Source organism: Scyliorhinus torazame, chromosome 2 (genome assembly GCF_047496885.1).
Source record: "Scyliorhinus torazame isolate Kashiwa2021f chromosome 2, sScyTor2.1, whole genome shotgun sequence".
Taxonomy (NCBI): domain Eukaryota; kingdom Metazoa; phylum Chordata; class Chondrichthyes; order Carcharhiniformes; family Scyliorhinidae; genus Scyliorhinus; species Scyliorhinus torazame.
This window is the reverse complement of record NC_092708.1, coordinates 361,334,299-361,354,418: the sequence shown is the minus strand read 5'-3', so window position 1 is coordinate 361,354,418 and position 20,120 is coordinate 361,334,299. Positions and strand designations below refer to the sequence as shown.

At 45.2% G+C, this 20,120-nt stretch overlaps 1 protein-coding gene across 5 annotated transcripts in view; it reads left to right on the top strand.

Moving 5' to 3' along the window:
- btbd7 (BTB (POZ) domain containing 7) overlaps nt 1-20,120 on the top strand; it is a 94,235-nt gene that overhangs the window by 45,781 nt on the left and 28,334 nt on the right. For 4 of the 5 annotated variants that reach the window (XM_072492513.1, XM_072492485.1, XM_072492493.1 and 1 more), the window contains 3 exons: nt 14,686-14,761; nt 18,603-18,763; nt 19,378-19,521. In XM_072492513.1, the coding sequence (XP_072348614.1) occupies nt 14,686-14,761; nt 18,603-18,763; nt 19,378-19,521 (381 nt within the window). Of the gene's footprint in view, nt 1-6,031; nt 7,908-14,685; nt 14,762-18,602; nt 18,764-19,377; nt 19,522-20,120 lie in introns of those variants that run through there. The other variant, XM_072492528.1, reaches the window with a different exon arrangement.

Here is a 20,120-nt window from a genome sequence, read left to right as displayed (position 1 = left end):
ATATTGAATACAGGAGTTGGGATGTCTTGTTGAAGTTGTACAAGACATCGATAAGATCAAACATGGAATACTGTTTAGTTCTGGTCACCCTATTATAAGAGGGATATTGGGATATTGTTAAGCTAGAAAGAGTGCAGAAGAAATTTAAGAGGATGCTACCAGGACTTAATGGTCTGAGTTATAAGGAGAGGCTGGATAGGCTGGGACTTTTTTCCCTGGAACGTAGGAGGCATAGCGGTGATCTTATAGAAGTCTATAAAATAATGAGGAGCATAGATAAGGTAGATAGTCAACATCTTTTCCCGAAGGTAGAGGAATCTAGAACTAGAGGGCATAGGTTTAAGGTGAGAGGGGAGAGATACAAAAGAGAGCAGAGGGGAAATCACAGAGGGTGATGAGCATCTGGAATGAACTTCCGGAGGCAATGGTAGAGGCAGGTACAATTTTTTCCTTTTTATAAAAAAAACAAAACAAAACAGTGAGACAGTTACATGGGCAGGGTGGGTATAGAGGCTTATGGCCAAATGCGGGCAAGTGGGACTACCTTAGTAATAGAAACTGGGCGGCATGGACAGGCTGGGCCGAAGGGTCTGTTTCCATGCTGTAAACAGCTATGACTATAACCATAATCTTTATTAAACATTTATCAGTGGTTGAAAGAAAGTTAGAAACATGGAAAATAGGAGCAGGAGGAGGCCATTCGGCAATTCGAGCCTGCTCTGCCATTCATTATGATCATGAATGATCATCCAACTCAATAGCTTAATCCCGCTTTCCCCTTGTATCCTTTGATCCCCTTTGCCCCAAGCGCTATATCTAACTGCTTCTTGAAAACGTTTTGGTATCAACTACTTTCTGTGATAACGAATTCCACAAGCCGACCACTGTGGGTGAAGAAATTTCTCCTCATCTCAGTCCTAAATAGTCGACCCCGTATCCCCAGACTGTGAACCCTGGGTCTGGACGTACCCACCATCGGGAATATCTTTCCTGCCTCTACCCTGCCTAGTCCTGTTAGAATTTTATAGGTTATTATGAGATTTTCCCCCTTATTCTTCTAAACTCCAGTGAATGTAATTCTAACCAATTCAATCGGTCCTCGTACGTCAGTCCCATCACCCCAGGAATCAGTCTGGTAAACCTCCACTGCGCTGCCTTTAGAGCAAGAACATCCTTCCTTAGATAAGGAGACCAAAACTGCATACAATATTCAACATGTGGCCTCACCAAGGCCCTGTGTATTTGCAGCAAGTCATCCCTACTCCTGTACTTGAATCCTCTCACTATTAAGGCAAACATACCATTTGCCGCCTTTACCGCCTACTGGACCTGCATGCTTACTTTCAGTGACTGGTGCACAAGGACACCCAAGTCTGATTTATGGCCATTCAGATAATAGTTTGCCATCTCGTTTTTGCTACCATCGATTGATAGCATCGTATTTCTCCAAATTATACTGCATCTGCCATTCGTTTGCCCACTTATTCAACTTATCCAAATCATACTGAAGGATCTCTACATCCTCCTCACTCTCCCACTCGGTGTCATCTGCAAATGTGGAGATATTACATTTTGTTCCCTCATCTAAATCATTTATATATATATATTGTGAATAGCTGGGGTTCTAGCATTGATCACTACAGTACTCCACTAGTCACTGCCTGCCAATTTGAAAAAGACCCATTAATTCCTACTCTTTGCCTTTCAACCAGTTTTCTATGCATCTCGATGCACTCTCACTAATCCCATGCACTTTCATTTTACACACCAATCTCTTACATGGAACTTTGTCAAAAGCCTTCTGAAAGTCTAAATATACCACATCCACTGGCTCCCTCTTGGTTATCTCTACTATAACATCCTTGAAGAATTCCAGTACGTTTGTCGAGCATGATTTCTCCTCCATGCTGACTCTAGATCCTGCCACTATTTTCGAAGTGCTCTGCTATAATATCTTTGATAATGGATTCTAGAATTTTCCCCACTACTGACATCAGGCTTACTGGTCTATCATTCCCTGTTTTCTCTCTCCCGCCATTCTTAAATAGTGGAGTTATGTTAGCTATCCTATCTGCGAGAAATGTTCCGAGTCTATAGAATCATTGAAGATGCCCATCAATGCATCCACTATTTCTAGAGCCACATCCTGAAGTACTCTGGGGTGTAGATTATCAGCCTCTGTGGATTTGTAGCCACCTGGGTTGGCCACTTCCCGACTTAAAATGGAGATCCACAAAGACTACAGGGAAATTCAGCCAACACAGGCAAAAACTAGCAAGTGCAAAATCTCCTGTGTATTAGAAGTTGTAGAAACCCAGACAGCACTGAAACTCACAGCCATCTGCATACTAATGAGCGATCCCCGGGAACAATTGAAACATGTAAGGTGAATAAGGCCAAGCCAGACTCCTCGGTGCCAGCAGGAGCCAAGACAAAGGAAGGCCAACGGACACTCGGGGACCGCCCAGCGATCAGGAAACGGCTCCAGTATTGGAGAAATCGATCCAAGTGATCGGAACGTAGTCCAATCACTTGGAACCAGATATGGGGTCTGCCCCGAACGGCGCAAAGCCCCATGGGACTATAAAGTAGAGTCCCCAAGTTCAATTTGTCCTTCTTGGCAGGGTCACTCAGCAGCGCGAACCGACCCTTGACCGTGAACTGCCGAGCTGCCGCATCAACCAAGTAAGTCTCCAGTCAACGCACGCTACGAGATAGGCGCTCCTAGCTACCAGTCCATACCAGCTTTTGAATCCTGCAGACTCAGAATTGAACGAAAGGCCATTTGTTCCCCATACCTGGTGGGCCAGTTCCGAAGCCAAGTATAGGCCTTTTAGATCGAGATATTCTAGTAAGTAGAGTTTTATGCATGAGTAGTGATTGACTGTGTATAATAAATGTGTTTTGATTTGAATCTTACTAATTGGTGTGTCGAGTTATTGATCAGTACTTGAACTTGATACCTGGCGACTCTAGAGCAAAGGTTATAGAAACAGAGCAAATTAAATAAAGACACAACGAGCAATGAATTAAGAGCCAACCAAAGTTAGCAACATTTACTGGCGACATCCTGACGGGACCCGATTTAGAAGTGGACTAACCACTCCGGGAGAACCCAAAATTTGAATTGAGAATCCAATTGGGAACCGAGAAACCACAAGTGTTCAAGCAGTTCTGATCAATCTTCATAATTCGGAAGCGTGTTAATGCATGCGTAACTAACAGGGCTATAAGGTAAAACTGATAGATTTTTGTTGCGAAAAACTGTCGGGGGTTTGTATTCCGGAAAACAGCGAACGCCGTACCCGTATTGCAGCACTGCCTTAGTACCCCTCGTTCTAAATTTTAAAAGAAAGCATTCAGAAAAGAAAAATGGTAATGAAGGCAATGGAACGCCTCTTGAACCCCCAGGAATTTGAGGTCGCAGCGACCAGCAGCAGAGTAGGACAGTGTCCCGTTTTGGAAGAAGAGATCAGAAAATATCTCAAAGGGAAAGGATGGCCCCTTTGGAGTGAATTCTGTGATAATGAGGAAACCGGTCCCGGGAGTATAGGACATACTTGGTGGGAGAACCTGTCAGAGATCCATAAGAAGAGCTTAGGGAAAGCCGATGGCAATTGTGTCCTGTTTGGCACAATTGCGAGGCACAGAGGAGGTCGTTCAGACACGCCGCAAAGAGGTAGAAGAGAGCCATCGAATGAGCAAGGTCGATGTTAGTGAGATCGAAAGGGACAATATAGAATTAAGAAGGAAGTTGGCAGCAAAGGACGGAGAGGTGGATGATGCCAAGAGGGCACACCAGTCTTGTCTAGCGCATCTGAGCAGCTTCCAAACCCAATATGAGAAGGCCTATCAGGACACGCAACGTGAAGCCCTGGTAAGAGAAGAGACCAAGACTGCAAAGGCAGTGCAGCGATCTAAAGGCAGCGTTAAGAGCACTCCATGCTACCATCACTGAGCACAGACGAAGCTCATTAGATCACGCAAAGTGCCGGAAGCAGATTGCGGAACTGCAGTCTTTGCTTTCAGTCCAGAATGGGTTCCAGAGCACCTATGGATCCCAATTAGATGAGGAAGACGGCCCTGATTGGCAAGAATTAAATGAAACCGCGCAGAGATATGTTCAGGGAACATGTGCGCAAGGAAAGCCCCAAAAGAGAAAAGCACCCCAACCCCCCACCGAGCAGATAGATCAGGCACCCACGAATCCAGTAACCACCCACCGCACAGTCACATCGGAAGGAGACGCGGAATTCCTTTACACGCCCCCTTAACCGTGACCCAATTACGGGACGCGTGCGAAAAGATCACCCCGTTCCACCCCACCTCAGACCCCCACCACTTCTTTGCCAGAGTGAAGCAGCAGGCGACCATGTACGGCCTGGATGAGCGTGGGCAAGTGAAGCTCACCGTTTTGAGCTTAGATCCTTTGGTCGTAGCAGCCCTTCCCGACCCACAGAATGTAGGAGGAGGCACCCTTGCAGAGATGCACACAGCGATCCTAGATGTGATCGGTTACAACAGAGGTGACCCAGTAGAAGGCCTGAATCAGTGCAGGCAGAAGAAGACAGAACACCCCACACCGTTTGCTGGACGCCTGTGGATTCATTTTACAGCAGTTTTTGGAAACTTGGGACAAATGGGCGCGTTCTAATACAACATGGTCAAATGGACCCGCACCCTTATCTCCCATGCCACAGAGGCAGGACAAAAAGCCTGTACCAATTATGACCCCCTCGGAAGAAGCGCACAATGAAAAATGGGGTTTAAAGAGGTTGTCCCAAGACGCACCAGAACCCCAAATGGGTAAATGAGGGAAATAGCCCACAGCAGCCTAAATCCCAGGAATGCTACAATTGTGGACAGTTAGCACATTACGCGCGAGAATGTCAAGCCCCCCTGAAACAGCAACGGAATCAGCCCACCAATGCCCCCCGAACCAGCAACGACACTAACAGCACCCCCCCCCTCTTTCCCCCCCCCCCCCCCCCCAACCCAGGGAACCATACCCAAGGGAACAATGCACCAGAGAGCTTGCTCCACCTTGTGTGCCCCAGGGGTCATGTTACAACTGTCGGTAGCCTTTGCCCGAGATTGCAGGAGACCCCCACCACCAGCTAGACTCGCCCCCAGATATTAAAGAGAACACCACCCACAGCAGCTACAAGGTCCCAGCTGCCCCATGTAAACTGTGCGCACTTACCCACCACTTCTCATGGCAGCGTTACCTCAGCAATGCCGCTTCATTTTTGTTTCGCTCCTCCTTCCTCTCTTCGGTCATGCTGCACTCCCTCCATATGCTAGTTACACCCCAGTCCAAATGTGATTTACGATGTCCTTTCTGATGGAACCTGCAGCATGTTGTTCAATGTTTGTTCATTAATGTTACTGTTATGTGTTGTTTAAAAACTCGGACGTTTCACGGCCACACGCCATATTTGTCGGCAGAAACCTGTGGAAATTTGCCAGCACGCTTATCGGCAGAAACCGCTGCGAGCTTGCCAGCCCCCATTCATAACTGCTCTTCTGGTTTGACGGTAGAACCTTTACAGCAACCCTCCACGATGACTACATTTTTTGCCCGTTCTTGCCGGTTGCTCAGGCAGTGGAGAAACGGCATTGGTCTCCGCCTTGCCTGAGGACCCCCCTCTGGTCAGCTACGCTCGGGTAGAGCACATACGGCACTGATCACCGTCCTACCTGGGGATTCCATCCAAATCTTACCCGCCGCGGCCCATTTTTGGCTCATTATGTTCAAAATTCTTTTTGTTTGGTTTTGGCAACCATTGGTTGCTTCCCTCTGCTATTTACATCCTCAAACACTAGGATGGTAAATGACACCGGCTGCGAGACGGCTCGCAGTACGGCAGTATGTTCTTAGATGTCTTGTCCGAATATTCAGTTTTTAAAAAAAAAAAAGAGGGAGTCACACATGGTGACCAATTATAAAGGGAAATTGGCACTAAAAGGCAGACATGCTAACATTCAAGATATTACACAAGATAGTAACATATTATGCTTGTGTCCATAGAACTCCGGAACCTCAGGAACTCCAGAGGAAGAAAAAGAAGACAGAAAGACGGAAAGATGAAGACAACCTTCATGTTCACCTGGATCTTAACAGGGTCCCTTCAGTTGCATGCGGATGCTACCTCCCTGACCCCTACCACACAGGCCGTGAATGATTCCCACCCCTACCATACACTACACCCTGACATAGTTAACCCCGAGATAGTTACCGACACCCTGACCTGGTGTGACAAGTTTCTAATCTGGTATTCACTATCGTACATTGTAGAATTACTCTTAGTACTGGCGATACTCTGCAGTGTCGTGCAGACACTTAGACTCAGAAAATGGCGACGGAGAGCCTACCGCTCTCGCACCCCGGTATACACACTTGGGTTCCCTATTTTTGGACTTAATCAAACCCCCCACCCCCTCATGTGAATTTAAAGTGCACCCGTTTTCCGTGTGTTTTTGTTCAATAAAGAAATGTAAACCTCGGTGCTTGACTGCCAAGCCAGACAAACTTGTTTTGCTGCTATTTGTACATTTAAAGTGTTGTAGATTAATTTTGATTGAGTGAGGATAGTTTATTGCGGATAGTTAGAGGTACCGTTTTTTTTAAATGTTGTAATGCATGTCCCTGTTAAGACATAGCGCCACTTAGAATTGTTAGTTAAAAATTTTCATACATAGTTATGATCAGTGTAGAGGCCATGGAAAGAGTGCTCGCTGGGTCAGGAAGTGAAGACAACGCAGTTATGTGATCCTTCACGCTTCGCGTTCGGGATCACAAGGAGGGAGTGTAGCCACCTGGATTGGCCACTTCCTGACTTAAAATGGAGATCCGCAAAGACTACAGGGAAATTCAGCCAACACAGGCAAATATTAGCAAGTGCAAAATCTCCTGTGTATTAGAACTTGTAGAAACCCAGACAGCACTGAAACTCACAGCCATCTGCATACTAATGAGCGATCCCCGGGAACAATTGAAACATGTAAGGTGAATAAGGCCAAGCCAGATTCCTCGGCGCCAGCAGGAGCCAAGACAAAGGAAGGCCAACGGACACTTTTTTAAACATTTTATTTTTTTATTTAAAACAAATTTGTAACATTTCCAGAGAGATCACAGGGCCTATGCAAAGGGCCTTAACATAGTGAAAACAAACAGTGGGAACGAATAAACATGTTAACAATACATTTCCCCTATCAACTCTGCCATGCCCCACGTGTTCAACTAAACTAACGTGGCTCTAACCCTCCTTCTCGCTCCTCTCTCTCTCTCTCTCCCCCCCCCCCAAGGTGCTGCTGCTATCGGTTTCCTGTACCGCTCACTGAGAGTTCAACGACTCTCTCCCTCAGGGGTTCCCTCGTCTCTTCCCCCCCCCCTCCCAAGTCTCCGCTGCTCCCCTTCCCGTCTGTCCCAGCCCAGCCTCCAAGGCCTGACCTGCCAGGCCAGCCCCGCGCCTGGCCCTAGCCCGCCCCTCCTCCTCCTCTCCCTGGTGCCACCTGACCTACGCTGACTCCTGCCCTTGGCGCCTGTCTGTCTCCTACCTGAGCACTCGGTCCCTCCCCTCACACACCAAGGACCCATTAACCTGATCGTATCTCCCCGTTCCCTTCCATGTCCCTTGACCAGCCCCTAGCCCATCCCCCTCTCCGAGGCCCCGAACTCCCGCCAAAAGGGCCCTTTGCAGGGCCCCTCTCTTTACCTCCACCCCCCCCTCTATGCAATCTCCCACAAACACCCCACACAGTGCGCCCTCCAGCCCCTGCTCCCTGTCCAGGCTGAAAACAATCTTGGATATAACATTACAGTGCAGGATAATCTAACAAGGGCAGCACGGTAGCCTTGTGGATAGCACAATTGCTTCACAGCTCCAGGGTCCCAGGTTCGATTCTGGCTTGGGTCACTGTCTGTGCGGAGTCTGCACATCCTCCCTGTGTGTGCGTGGGTTTCCTCCGGGTGCTCCGGTTTCCTCCCACAGTCCAAAGATGTGCGGGTTAGGTGGATTGGCCATGATAAATTGCCCTTAGTGTCCAAAATTGCCCTTAGTGTTGGGTGGGGTTACTGGGTTATGGGGATAGGGTGACGGTGTTGACCTTGGGTAGGGTGCTCTTTCCAAGAGCCGGTGCAGGCTCGATGGGCTGAATGGCCTCCTTCTGCACTGTAATTTCTATGATAATCTATGATAATCTATGAAACCGCTGCCACACAAAAGCTCTGAGGACCCAGAGTCCTAAAAGGGCCCTTTGCAGGCCCCCTCTCTTTACCCCCACCCCCCCTCTATGCAATATCCCACAAACACCCCACAGAGTGGGCCCTCCAGCCCCTGCTCCCTGTCCAGGCTGAAAACAATCTTGGATATAACATTACAGTGCAGGATAATCTAACAAACCACCGCCACACAAAAGCTCTGAGGGCCCAGAGTCCCTTAGTTCAAGTTCTGCACTGAAAAAACTAAGTGCCCTTTAGTTCAAGTCCAGCTTTTCTTTGATAAAAGTCCAAACCTGCTCCAGTGTCTCAAAATAGTAGTGGAGTTCCTCAAACGTAACCCACCGCTTCGCAGGATACAGCATTCCAAACCTCACCTTTTTGTAGAGGGCTGCCTTCACCTTGATGAATCTTGCACGCCTCTTGGCCAGCTCCATTCCCAGGTCCTGGTAAATGCGCAGCTCGCAATTCTCCCATCTGCTGCTCCTCTCCGCCTTGGCCCATCGCAGCACGATCCCTGTCGGCAAGCTGGTGAAAGCGGACCACCAAGGCCCTCGGTCGGTCGCCCGTCCTGGGCTTCCTTGCGGGGGCTCTATGCGCCCCATCCAACTCAGGTCGGGGGAAGGCCTCCGGCCCCACCAGCGCCTCGAGCATACCTTTCACGTATGCCACAACATCCGACCCCTCGCAGTCCTCTGGGAGGCCAACGATCCTCAAATTCTGCCTCCTGGCTCTGTTCCCCAGCTCTTCAAGCTGCTCCTGCATCTTCCTCTGGTGGGTGTTCAGCTCTTCCACCTTGTGCTCCAGCTCCGCCACTGTGTCCGCCTGGCTGGAGAGATTCCCCTCGACCTCCCTGAGCGCCTTCTGGACCGCCTGCGCCTCGACCATTCGGTCCATTACCGCCCTCATCGGGTCCAACGTGTCACTCTTTAATTCGGCGAAGCAGTTCTTAAAAAAACTCCATCAGCTGCTCCCTTGGCCAGTGAGCCTCCGCTCCCTGGTCCCCGCCGTCCGCCATGTTTCGCCGCCCGGCCTGGGGTCCCCGCTGCTCCCGCTTCGAGCCCTGCCGCTCCACTCAACCGCTTCTGGTTCAGCTGCTCATACCCCGGGGGGGGGGGGGGGGGGAGGAAGCCTCTTCCCTATCGTCTCCTCAACCTACCAGGTCGCAGGTGCCGCAAATGTCCGTTTGCCCATCGCGGACGGGAGCAATCCGACCTGCGACCCGCTTCCTCGAGGGCGCCACCGGAAGTTAGGCCAACGGACACTTGGGGACCGCCCAGCGATGAGGGAACGGCTCCAGTATTGGAGAAATCGATCCCAGTGATCGGAACGTAGTCCAATCACTTGGAATCAGATATGGGGTCTGACCCGAACAGCACGAAGCCCCTGGGGACTATAAAGTAGAGCCCCCAAGTTCAATTTGTCCTTCTTGGCAGGGTCATTCAGCAGCGCGAACCACCCCTTGACAGTGAACTGCCTCGCTGCCGCACCAGCCAAGTAAGTCTCCAGTCAACGCACGCTATGAGATAGGCGCTCCTAGCTACCAGTCCATACCAACTTTTGAATCCTGCAGACTCCGAATCGAACGAAAGGCCATTTGTTCCCCTGACCTGGTGGGCCAGTTCCGAAGCTAAGTATAGGCCTTTTAGTGATAGAGATAGTCTAGAAAGTAGAGTTTTATGCATGAGTAGTGATTGGCTGTGTATAATAAATGTGTTTTGATTTGAATCTTACTAATTGGTGTGTCGAGTTATTGATCAGTACTTGAACTTGATACCTGGCGACTCTAGAGCAAAGGTTATAGAAACAGAGCAAATTAAATAAAGACACAACGAGCAACGAATTAAGAGCCAACCAAAGTTAGCAACAGATTTATCAGCCTTCAATCCCATCAATTTCCTCAATAACATTTCTCTACAAATATTGATCTCCTTCAGTTCCTCCCTCTTACTAAACCCTGTGTTCCTCAACATTTCTGGTATCTGAGTTTGGCCTCATTTGTACAGACAAAATCAAAGTATGTGGTTAGTTGTTCAGCAATTTATTTGTCCCCTGTTGCACATTCCCCTATTTCTGACTGTGGGACCTACATTTGTCTTCACTAATCTTTTTCTCTTCACATAACTCACTGTAAAAGTTTCTACAGGTATGTTCCCTGCAAGCTTACACTCGTACACTATTTTCCCCTTCTTAATCCATCCCTTGGCACTTGCTTGCTGAATTCTAAACTGCACCCAATTCTCAGACTTCATTTTGGCCAATTTGTATGCTTCTTTAGATCGAATAATATCTCTACCTTCCCTTGTAAGCCATGGATTGGCCCCCTTTCCCATTTTACCTTTGTGCTGGACAGGAATGAACAAGTGTTGCAGTTCGTCATGCACTCCTTGAATGTTTGCCATTGCTTATCCACTGTCATCCCTTTAAGTAACCTTTCCTAATCTGCCATAGCTAACCTGCGCCTCACCATGGTAGATTCCTTCATTAAGATTCAGGACCTTGCTCTCTGATGGCTCTCCATCTTGATGAAAAATTCTATCACATTATGGTCGCTCATTCCCAGGAGACTTGCTCAACTAGATTACCAATGATTCCATTCTCATTACACCGCCTAGGATGGCTTGCTCTAGTTGGTTCCTCAGCTTATTGGTCCAGAAAACCATCCCGTATACACTCCAGAGATTCCTCCTCTATGGCGTTGTGGCTAATTTTGATTTTCCCGATCTATATGCAGATTAAAGTCACCCATAATTACAGGCGTTCCTTTATCTCCTGCGTCTCTAACTTCCTGTTTAATGCCATTACCAATATCACCACTGCAGTTTAGGGGGTCTATGTACGGCACCCACTAATTTTTTTTTCCCGTTTGTGTTTCTCAGCTCTACCCAGACAGATTCCATATTGTCAGAGCTAATATCCTTCCTTGCTATTGTGTTAATTTCCTCTTTAACCAGTACTGCCAATCCACTGCCGTTTCCTTTTTGTTTGTCCTTCCTAAATACTGAACACCACATGACATTTGGTTCCCATCCCTGGTCACCCTGCAGCAATATCTCTGTAATCCCGATTATATCACACCTGTTTACGTCCATTTGCGCGATTAGTTCATCGCTTTATTGCGAATGTTCTGCGTGATGAGGCACAAAGCCTTTAAGCTAACCTTTTTTAAAAATTGGGAGTACCCAATTTTTTTTTCCAATTAATGGGCAATTTTAGTGTGGCCAATCCACCTACCCTGCACATCTTTTGAGTTGTGGGGACGAAACCCATGCAAACACAGGGAGAATGTGCAAACTCCACACAGTGACCCAGAGCCGGGATCGAACCTGGGACCTCGGCGCCGTGAGGCAGCAATGCTATCCACTGCGCCACTGTGCTGCCTAAGCTTGCCTTTATAACATTACTTGCCTCGCTCCTAATATTTTTTACTGTGACCTGTTTGAATCTGGCCCTTGGTTTCTCTGCCTATCACTTTTCTTATTCCCCTTTCTGTCTTTTGGTTTTGTCTGACGCCTTGCATAGGCTCCCAGCCCCCTACCATTTTAGTTTAAACTCTTCCCAACCACTCAAGGAAATACGCTCCCTCTTTCATCAGTCCCAGTCCTGCCCAGGTGTAACCTGCCCAGTGTTTCTCCACCCCCCAGCGAGGTATTCCTCCGGTATATCCTATTTCTATTCTGACTAGCATGTGGCACTGGTAATTATTCTGAGATCACTACCTTTTGAGATCAGACTTCTCAACTTTCTTCCTAACTCCCTATATTCTGCTTTTAGGACCTCATCACTTTTTAAAAATCTATGTGGTTGTACCACGACCACTGGCTGTTCACCCTCCCCCTCCAGAATGACCTGCAACTAGTCCGAGACATCCTTGACCATAGCTTCATGGAAGGCAACATACCATCCTGGAGACTCATTTGCGGCCAAAGAAACAACTATTTATTATTCCCCTTAATTGAATTCCCTATAACTATTGTATTTCCACACCTTTTACTCGTTCCCTCTGTAGCAGAACCAACTGTGGTGCAACGGATTTGCCGGCTGCTTTCCCCAAGAGGTCATTCCCCTCAACAGTATGCAAAGCGGTAAATATGTTTGCAAGGGAATAGCCACAGGAGATCCCTGCACTGCCTGCCTAGCTCTCTTGCTCTCCCTGGTGGTCACCCATTCCTTTCCTGCCTGCAGAGTCAGCCTGCGGTGTGACTACCTCTCTATGGGCGCTATCCACAATATTCTCCACCTCTCAGATGCTCCACAGTGTCCCCAGCCATTGCTCCAACTCTGAAACCTGGGCTTCCAGGAGCTGCAGCTGGGGACACTCCCGGCAGACGTGCTGGTCACGGACACTGAAAATGTTCCCAGCCTCTAAAATAGAGCAAGGAGAGCAAACCAACGCTTTGAACTCTCCTGCCATGACTTGCCCCTTTACATTAAACCGTTGGAAGAGGATTGATATTTGATTAAATCCAATTCTCTATGGCCCTTTTTCCTTGTCACTACCAATTAAAGCGCTTGCAGATTATAAACTGAGTGATAAAACTTGTGAAGTCTTACCAACTTTACTCACTACTTACCAATCAACTCTCTCCCTTGCAGCCTCAGCTGTAGTAGGACAAGATCCATCTGAATTCAATCTCCACTCTGTTTCAAATTCGCAAGTTTAAAACTCACTCTGTCTCACTCCGGATATGGCCTCTCCCACAACTAGTGCGTGCTGAGTGCGCTTTGAAACCCTTGTCTTAAATAGAGCTGAGATGACTCCGATGACACACACCAGTTAAGCTTCAAAGGCAAGTAATCAACACCTCTTTCAGGCTTTAGCTGATGGATAGATAACTGCCCCTCAGCTATCTGGGTGGGCGAGATCCTAACTAACCTTTTAACTGGACTACTAAACTTATAAAAAAAAGGAGAGGGAAAAACACACCAATTCAATTCCCACTCTAGTTTCAAGTTCCCAAGTTTAAAATTCACTCTGTGTCTCACTCCGTATGTGACCTCTCCCACTGCTCATGCGCAAAGCTCACAGTTAACTTTTATTAAGAAGGATACCAAAGGAAGAAGGACAACTTTGTGTAATCCAAATTGGTCTGTTTGTGGCAGCTTTCAAAAATGGTGAAAGAACCCCAAATTAGTTTGTTTGAGACAGCTCCCTAAAATGCAAAATTGCATTCTTAAAATCTCAAATCTCTAACCTTTGGCTATCCATTAATCACAACATTTTCAGAGCTACGATCTGCTCAACTACATCCTCATCTCCATTAAAATCATCACTCTGTTTCACACTGGCCATTTCCTGGTTCATCCCTCATCTCCTTAAGTCCAAGATATGCAGATTTGAATGGATATACCAAACCGGTTTAGCCATTCACAACCAGATCGGGTTAGATCACGTAAAGCACCATTGGATCCTGCTCTTGTCTGGGAAAGTTACTTTCTATTCCAAACTCATCCTGGAATGTAAAGGCAACCCCTGGCTTTTCTCTAATGAAAGCCACATTATAATAATCTTTATTGTCTCAAGTAGGCTTACATTAACATTGCAATGAAATTACCATGAAAAGCCCCTAGTTGCCACATTCCGGCGCCTTTTCGGGTACACGGAGGGAGAATTCAAAATGTCCAAGTTACCTAACGGCTCGTCTTTCAAGACTTGTGGGAGGAAACCGGAGGAAACCCATGCAGACACGGGGAGAACGTGCAGACTCCATAACAGACAGTGGCCCAAGCTGTGATTCGAACCTGGGACCCTGGACACTGACCTTTTCCAGTGTTCCAGGTTTTCGATATATCAGCTCAGTCTGTGATGGTAGCATCCAGACTTCAGTTTATGGGCTGTGATTTGCCTGTTTAATTGAATTTGCACCTGAACAGCTGACACTGTTTTTAGATTCTGAAGTGTGGGTTTTTGCAGTAAAGAAGTCATTAACAGGCAATCGTGCCATGAACCATGATGACTCTGGTTAACTCTTTAAATGTCTGCTGTCTCATGGTGCCGAGGACCCAGGTTCAATCCCGGCCCTGATTCACTGATTGTGTGGAGTTTGCACTATTTCCCCATGTCTGCGTGGGTCTCACCCCACAACCCAAAAAGATGTGCACGGTAGGTGAATTGGCCACGTTAAATTGCCTCTTTATTTAAAAAAAAGAATTGGGTACTCTAAATTTATTTTTAAAACTCTTCTGTAGCATTCTTTTTGCTAAGTCACATATCCTTCCTTGAGATCAACTTTTATAAAGACATTTTTGATACAACTTCAAGTTTCACATTATACTTCTAGATTTGTTTATTGTCCTTTAAGGGATGACATGCTAATGGTTCGGGTATAAGCAGGTACTAAATGTACATTTTATTAAAGCATTACAGAGTTAGAATGAACTGGCTTTGAATATCCTGTATGATACCAGCTTCCCTCCGGATGCTAGACATTTTATTATAAATTAATTGTGTATTTTTGTTTAAGGCTAGTGAGCAAGATATTCTAAAATACATGAATAAATGGGGAGAACACCAACTCATCAAACAGATGGCAGAAAGAGGTGAGAATGTGCTTATAAATGTAAAAACATTTTCTTAATCTCTGGTGAAACAAGAGTGTACAAGTTTATACTTTCAGAAGTCATTGTGCAAAATTAAGAACTTGAAGATGAACATTATTTCAAGTCTATTGTTGTCAAAAAAGAATTCAATTTGTTTCCTTACAATTATTTCAAAGTGCCTGAGCTTGTTTTCGAGATGGTGTGATTACTGAAGCAGATTTTATTCAGTGTTTTTTTTTTTAATGCCCTTAATTTGCACAAAACTAATCCAGATTGAATTCGGATGAATTTATTTTTCTGTCGGGTTTGCTCAATAATAATAATAATAATAACCTTTTATTGTCACAAGTATGAAGTTACTGTGAAAAGCCCCTAGGCGCCACATTCTGGCGCCTGTTCGGGTAAGCTGAAATGGGAATTGAACCCGTGCTGCTGGCCTTGTTCTGCATCACAAACCAGCTGTCTAGCCCACTATGCTAAACCAGCCCTCCACTGAGCTAAACCACCCCTTACTTTTGATGATTCTGGTAATTGTCATCTGTATTTCACTCGGATTGAAACTACCACCCGGAACCCATTGAGTGAATTGTGGAAAGCAACATGACTCGGTGTGTAATTTGAAGGAAAATTAATTCTTGGATCTATGTATGTTTCTGGAAAAAGTAAATTGGATTTTATTTTCAAATACAAGAATGTTGGTGTAGACATTCTGTGCATGTGTTACCCAAATAACTAATTTTGGGATGATGTTGAATCCTAATATTGTGGTGATTGTTCAGGTTTTTTTTAAACCAACCTACTGTTATTTTCTGGATAATTGAAAATACATAATATCTGGAAGTACTGGAGATTGTTTTGTTCTTTCAAAGCAATTATATTAACCATATTCAAAGCAAATTATTGATATAGGGAGTCTTTTTGTTTTAATTTAGTCCTTCTTGAGATTTGTGTGATTAAATGTGATTAGTTTCAGAGCAAAGGAATGAGAAATAAAGGAAGTCCAACAGCACGCTGCATCATTTCATCCTATTGACGTAATTGTTACTGCTTTTTTTTTTTGTAACCTTTTTGTACTCTCAATTTATGCATCTCCAACCACTTAGTGAAATTGGTCCAGTTCCTTTTTGAACACTGCAATTGAGCTATTATTTTTTTATGCTGCATTAGTTCTGTTTTGCAAGGTGACTTGACTGTGCAGAGGCAGCTCACTTCAATTCAATTTTGTGTGCAACCTGGTTATCCTGTCCTAACCTTGCACAAAATGCCCCTCCAAATTTGCAGTAGATTCCCCTCACTTTAAAAGCTTTGGTTATATTTATTCAATCTTCAATTAACCTCTTTTCAAATGGAACTATCAGCTCTTGTAAATTATTAACCAATTTGGGCAAGGATTATGAATGAGATGGACCAGTGAGTTTGTTGGCAATACACACAATGAATTTTGTGTATTTTGAATAAATTGTATGCGACTTGTCAAAACTAGCCGTTTGAAATTAAATGAAAATCGCTTATTGTCACAAGTAGGCTTCAAATGAAGTTACTGTGAAAAGCCCCTAGTCGCCACATTCCGGCGCCTGTTCTGGGAGGCTGGTACGGGAATTGAACCGTGCTGCTGGCCTGCCTCGGTCTGCTTTAAAAGCCAGCTATTTAGCCCAGTGTGCTAAACCAGCCCCTAACGGCACGACCGTAGTGGGTCGGATGTCGAACAACAACGAGTCAGAATACAGGAGGGAGATGGAGAACCTAGTGGAGTGGTGTAATAACAACAATCTCTCCCTCAACGTCAGCAAAACTAAAGAGCTGGTCATTGACTTCAGGAAGCAAATTGTCATACACACCCCTGTCTGCATCAATGGTGCTGAGGTGGAGATGGTTGACAGCTTCAAACTCTTGGTGTGCCTATCAGCAACAATCTGTCCTGGTCCACCCACTTTGACGCTACGCCCAAGAAAGCACAACAGTGCCTATACTTCCTCGGGAAACTAAGGAAATTCGACATGTCCACATTGACTCTTGCCAATTTTTATAGATGCACCACAAAGTATATCCTATCTGGCTGCATCACAGCCTGGTATGGCAACTGCTCGGCCAAGACCATAAGAAACTACAGAAAGTCATGAGCACAGCCCAGTCCATCATGTGAACCCGTCTCCCATCCATTGACTCTGTCTTCACCTCCCGCTGCCTTGGAAAAGCGGGCAGCATAATCCAAGGCCCCCCCCTCCCCATATTCACTCTTACAACTTCTTCCATCGGGCAGGAGATACAAAAGTCTGAAACCACGCACTTAACAGATTCAAAACAGCTTCTTCTCAGCTCCTAAGTTACCAGACTTCTAAATGACCCTCTTATGGATTGATCTGATCTCTTCACACATCTTCTCTACTGAATAGTACTACACTCCTGTATGCTTCACCCGATGCCTGTGTCTATGTAATTACATAGTGCAAACATAAATACACAATGGGTTTTTTCATGTATAGAATGATCTGTCTGGACTGTGCAGAATACTTTTCACTGTACCTCGGTACATGTGGCAATAAACAAATCCAAAATCCAAGTCCCTCCATGACTTTGCACCTCGCGGTCTCTTTGCTCCTCCAATTCTGGCTACGTTTACATCTGTTGTCAACCAGGTCTTTGCCGGTCTAGGCCCCAAGGCCTGGAATTCCTGTCCTAAACCTCACTGCATTTCTATCTATCTTTCCTCTAAGCTGTTTGCTAAAACCCAACTCCTCGACCAAGCTTTTGGTCATTTGCGTGCATACGAACATATCAATTAGGAGCAGGAATAGGCCACTCAGCCCTTCGAGCCTGCTCCACCATTCAGTAAGATTATGGCTGATGTGATTGGAATCTCAACCCCACATTCCTGCCTACCCACAATAACCTTTCATCCCTTTGTTAATCAAAAATATGACTAGCTCTGTCTTTCACCGCCTTTTGAGGAAAGAGTTCCAAAGACTTCCAGCCCTCAAAAAAAATTCTCATTTGTCTTAAATGAGAAACCTATTATTTTTTTAAACAGTGACCCGTAGTTCTAGATTCTCCCACAAGAAGAAACATTTTTCCAAATCCACCCTGTCAATACTCCTCAGAATCTAAGATTTCGATCAAGTTGACTCTTACTCTTCAAAATTCCAGTGGATACAAGACTAACCTCTCCAACCTTTCCTCATAATACAACCCGTCCGTTCCTGGTATCAATTTAGTAAACCTCTGAACTGCTTCTAATGCATTTACATCTTTCCTTGGATAAGGAGACCAGTACTGTGCGCAATACTGCTGATTTGGTCTCACCAGTGCCCTGTACAACTGGAGCATAGCCATCCGACTTAATCAATTCCTCTCAATAAACATTCTATTAGTTTTCCTAATTACTTGCTGTACCTGCATACTAGTCTTTTGTGATTCATGCATTAAGACATCCAGATCCCTCTGCACCTCGGAGCCCTGCAATCTCGCACCATTTAGATCAGATGCGTGTTTCATTCTGCCAAAATAGACAATTTCACATTTTACCACATTGTACTCCATTTGCCAGATCTTTGTCCTGTAACTTAACCTATCTATGTCTCCTTGTGCCCTCTTCACTGTTTAGTTCCCTCCTATCAGTGTCACCAGCAAATTTAGCAACCATACCTTTGGTCCCATGATCCAAGTCATTTATACCTGTCCTCAAGTGGCTTAGTGTCAATAATTGATTGATTGTGTCTTGAAGTGCTGTGGGGTGTGCTAAATAAGTGTAAATTATTGCTATGTATTAGTTTTATTTTGTCTTCAGATCGTCAGAATGCAAAATATTGCAATGTTTCCTACTAATGTTTTGTTTTTGGTTTAGAGCCAAATCTGCTGAGTGGAACTGCACACAGTGTAAACAAGCGAGGTGTAAAGCGCCGTGATCTTGACCTAGAGGAACTAAAAGAGATCTTGTCCCCACTACTGCCTCATATTCGCATAGATCATATTCTACCCCAAACCAGCGAGGTTCTCAATGATGCTGTAGGTTTTAGCATTTTTCTTTTTTTTTTTTTAAAAAGGAAAATGTGATGTCTAAATTCAATGGGTCTTAATTAAATAGTTCATTTTTTAAGACCCATTGTGTTATCAGATTCTGTGGGTGAGATTTCTAGGAGACCACTTGCCCAATGTCTCCAGCATTAATTCACTGTAACTGGCTGTTGTATGAAAGCAAATGGAGCTTGTGGCTATTGGTGGCACTCTGTACCTCTGTTGCATGCTTCTCCCTGCCTCATTTAAAACAGTACTGCCATCTGGCAACATAAAACTAGGTTGTAGCAGTTGGATTATGGATGGGAAATGAATCTAATTATTGTAGAGCATGCAGCTTTTTGTCGAACTGCTGTGCTAAGGGAATAATGACTTTTACTCTGGGTGGGGGAATCTTGATTCTATTACTATCCTTGATCACTAAATACAAGTAGAACTATACTTGCTATTCTCCCAGGCGAACAATATAAATACAAGAGGATAATGTAATAGCGCATCTAATTTTTGAAATCTGTTCCATTTGGTGAGTTTTACAGAGTAAAACCAGAAGTTGCAAACCAGTTGAAACATTGATAGCATTTAATAATGCCATTTTTGCACTTTAGATAAAAAGAGGACTGATTAGCACACCACCATCAGATATGCTGCCAACAGCTGAAGGTGGGAAATCTCATGCTTGGATACGTCAGAAGAATGCTGGGATATATGTGAAGCCTCGTTTATTTGCACCATATGTGGAGGAGGCAAAGGTACACTTGCGCAAAAGAAAATCATGTTCCAAATCTGGAAAGATGTATTGTTAAATACATTGTACTTTGCAATCCAGTGCCTCCAATATTAACTAATATCAGCCATGGACTATTTTATGTTTTATTCTTTATCGTGTTTGACTAAAGTACTATATTCTTCTGAGTAAATATGTGCAGTAGGATGTTTAGAATACACTCGACAAGACGTGCTTCAACTTGTCCAGGCTTGGCTTACTGATAACTCAAATTTGGCGCAGTGCCACATGCTTAGTCCATTAGAAGATGGTATGTCACAGTCAGTCCTGCTGGGATCCTGCATTGTGTACGAGGCAGCTGGCATTTTTAACTGCCTGAGATCTGGCACTGGGAGACCTGATGAGGGTAAGAAACGTCTCCAGAGCGAGCATGAAGTAGAAACGATGGTAACATCTGAACTAACACAAGCTCGAGGCTGGAGTGTAAATTTTCATACCAGCTAGTTTTGATGCCTCAATTTTCATTATAGATTTCTGATTTATAATATTGAACTTTACATTTATCACACACCTTTTAATGGAATGTCTGAATAAGTGACAGAAAAAAGTAGATGTATGACTGAG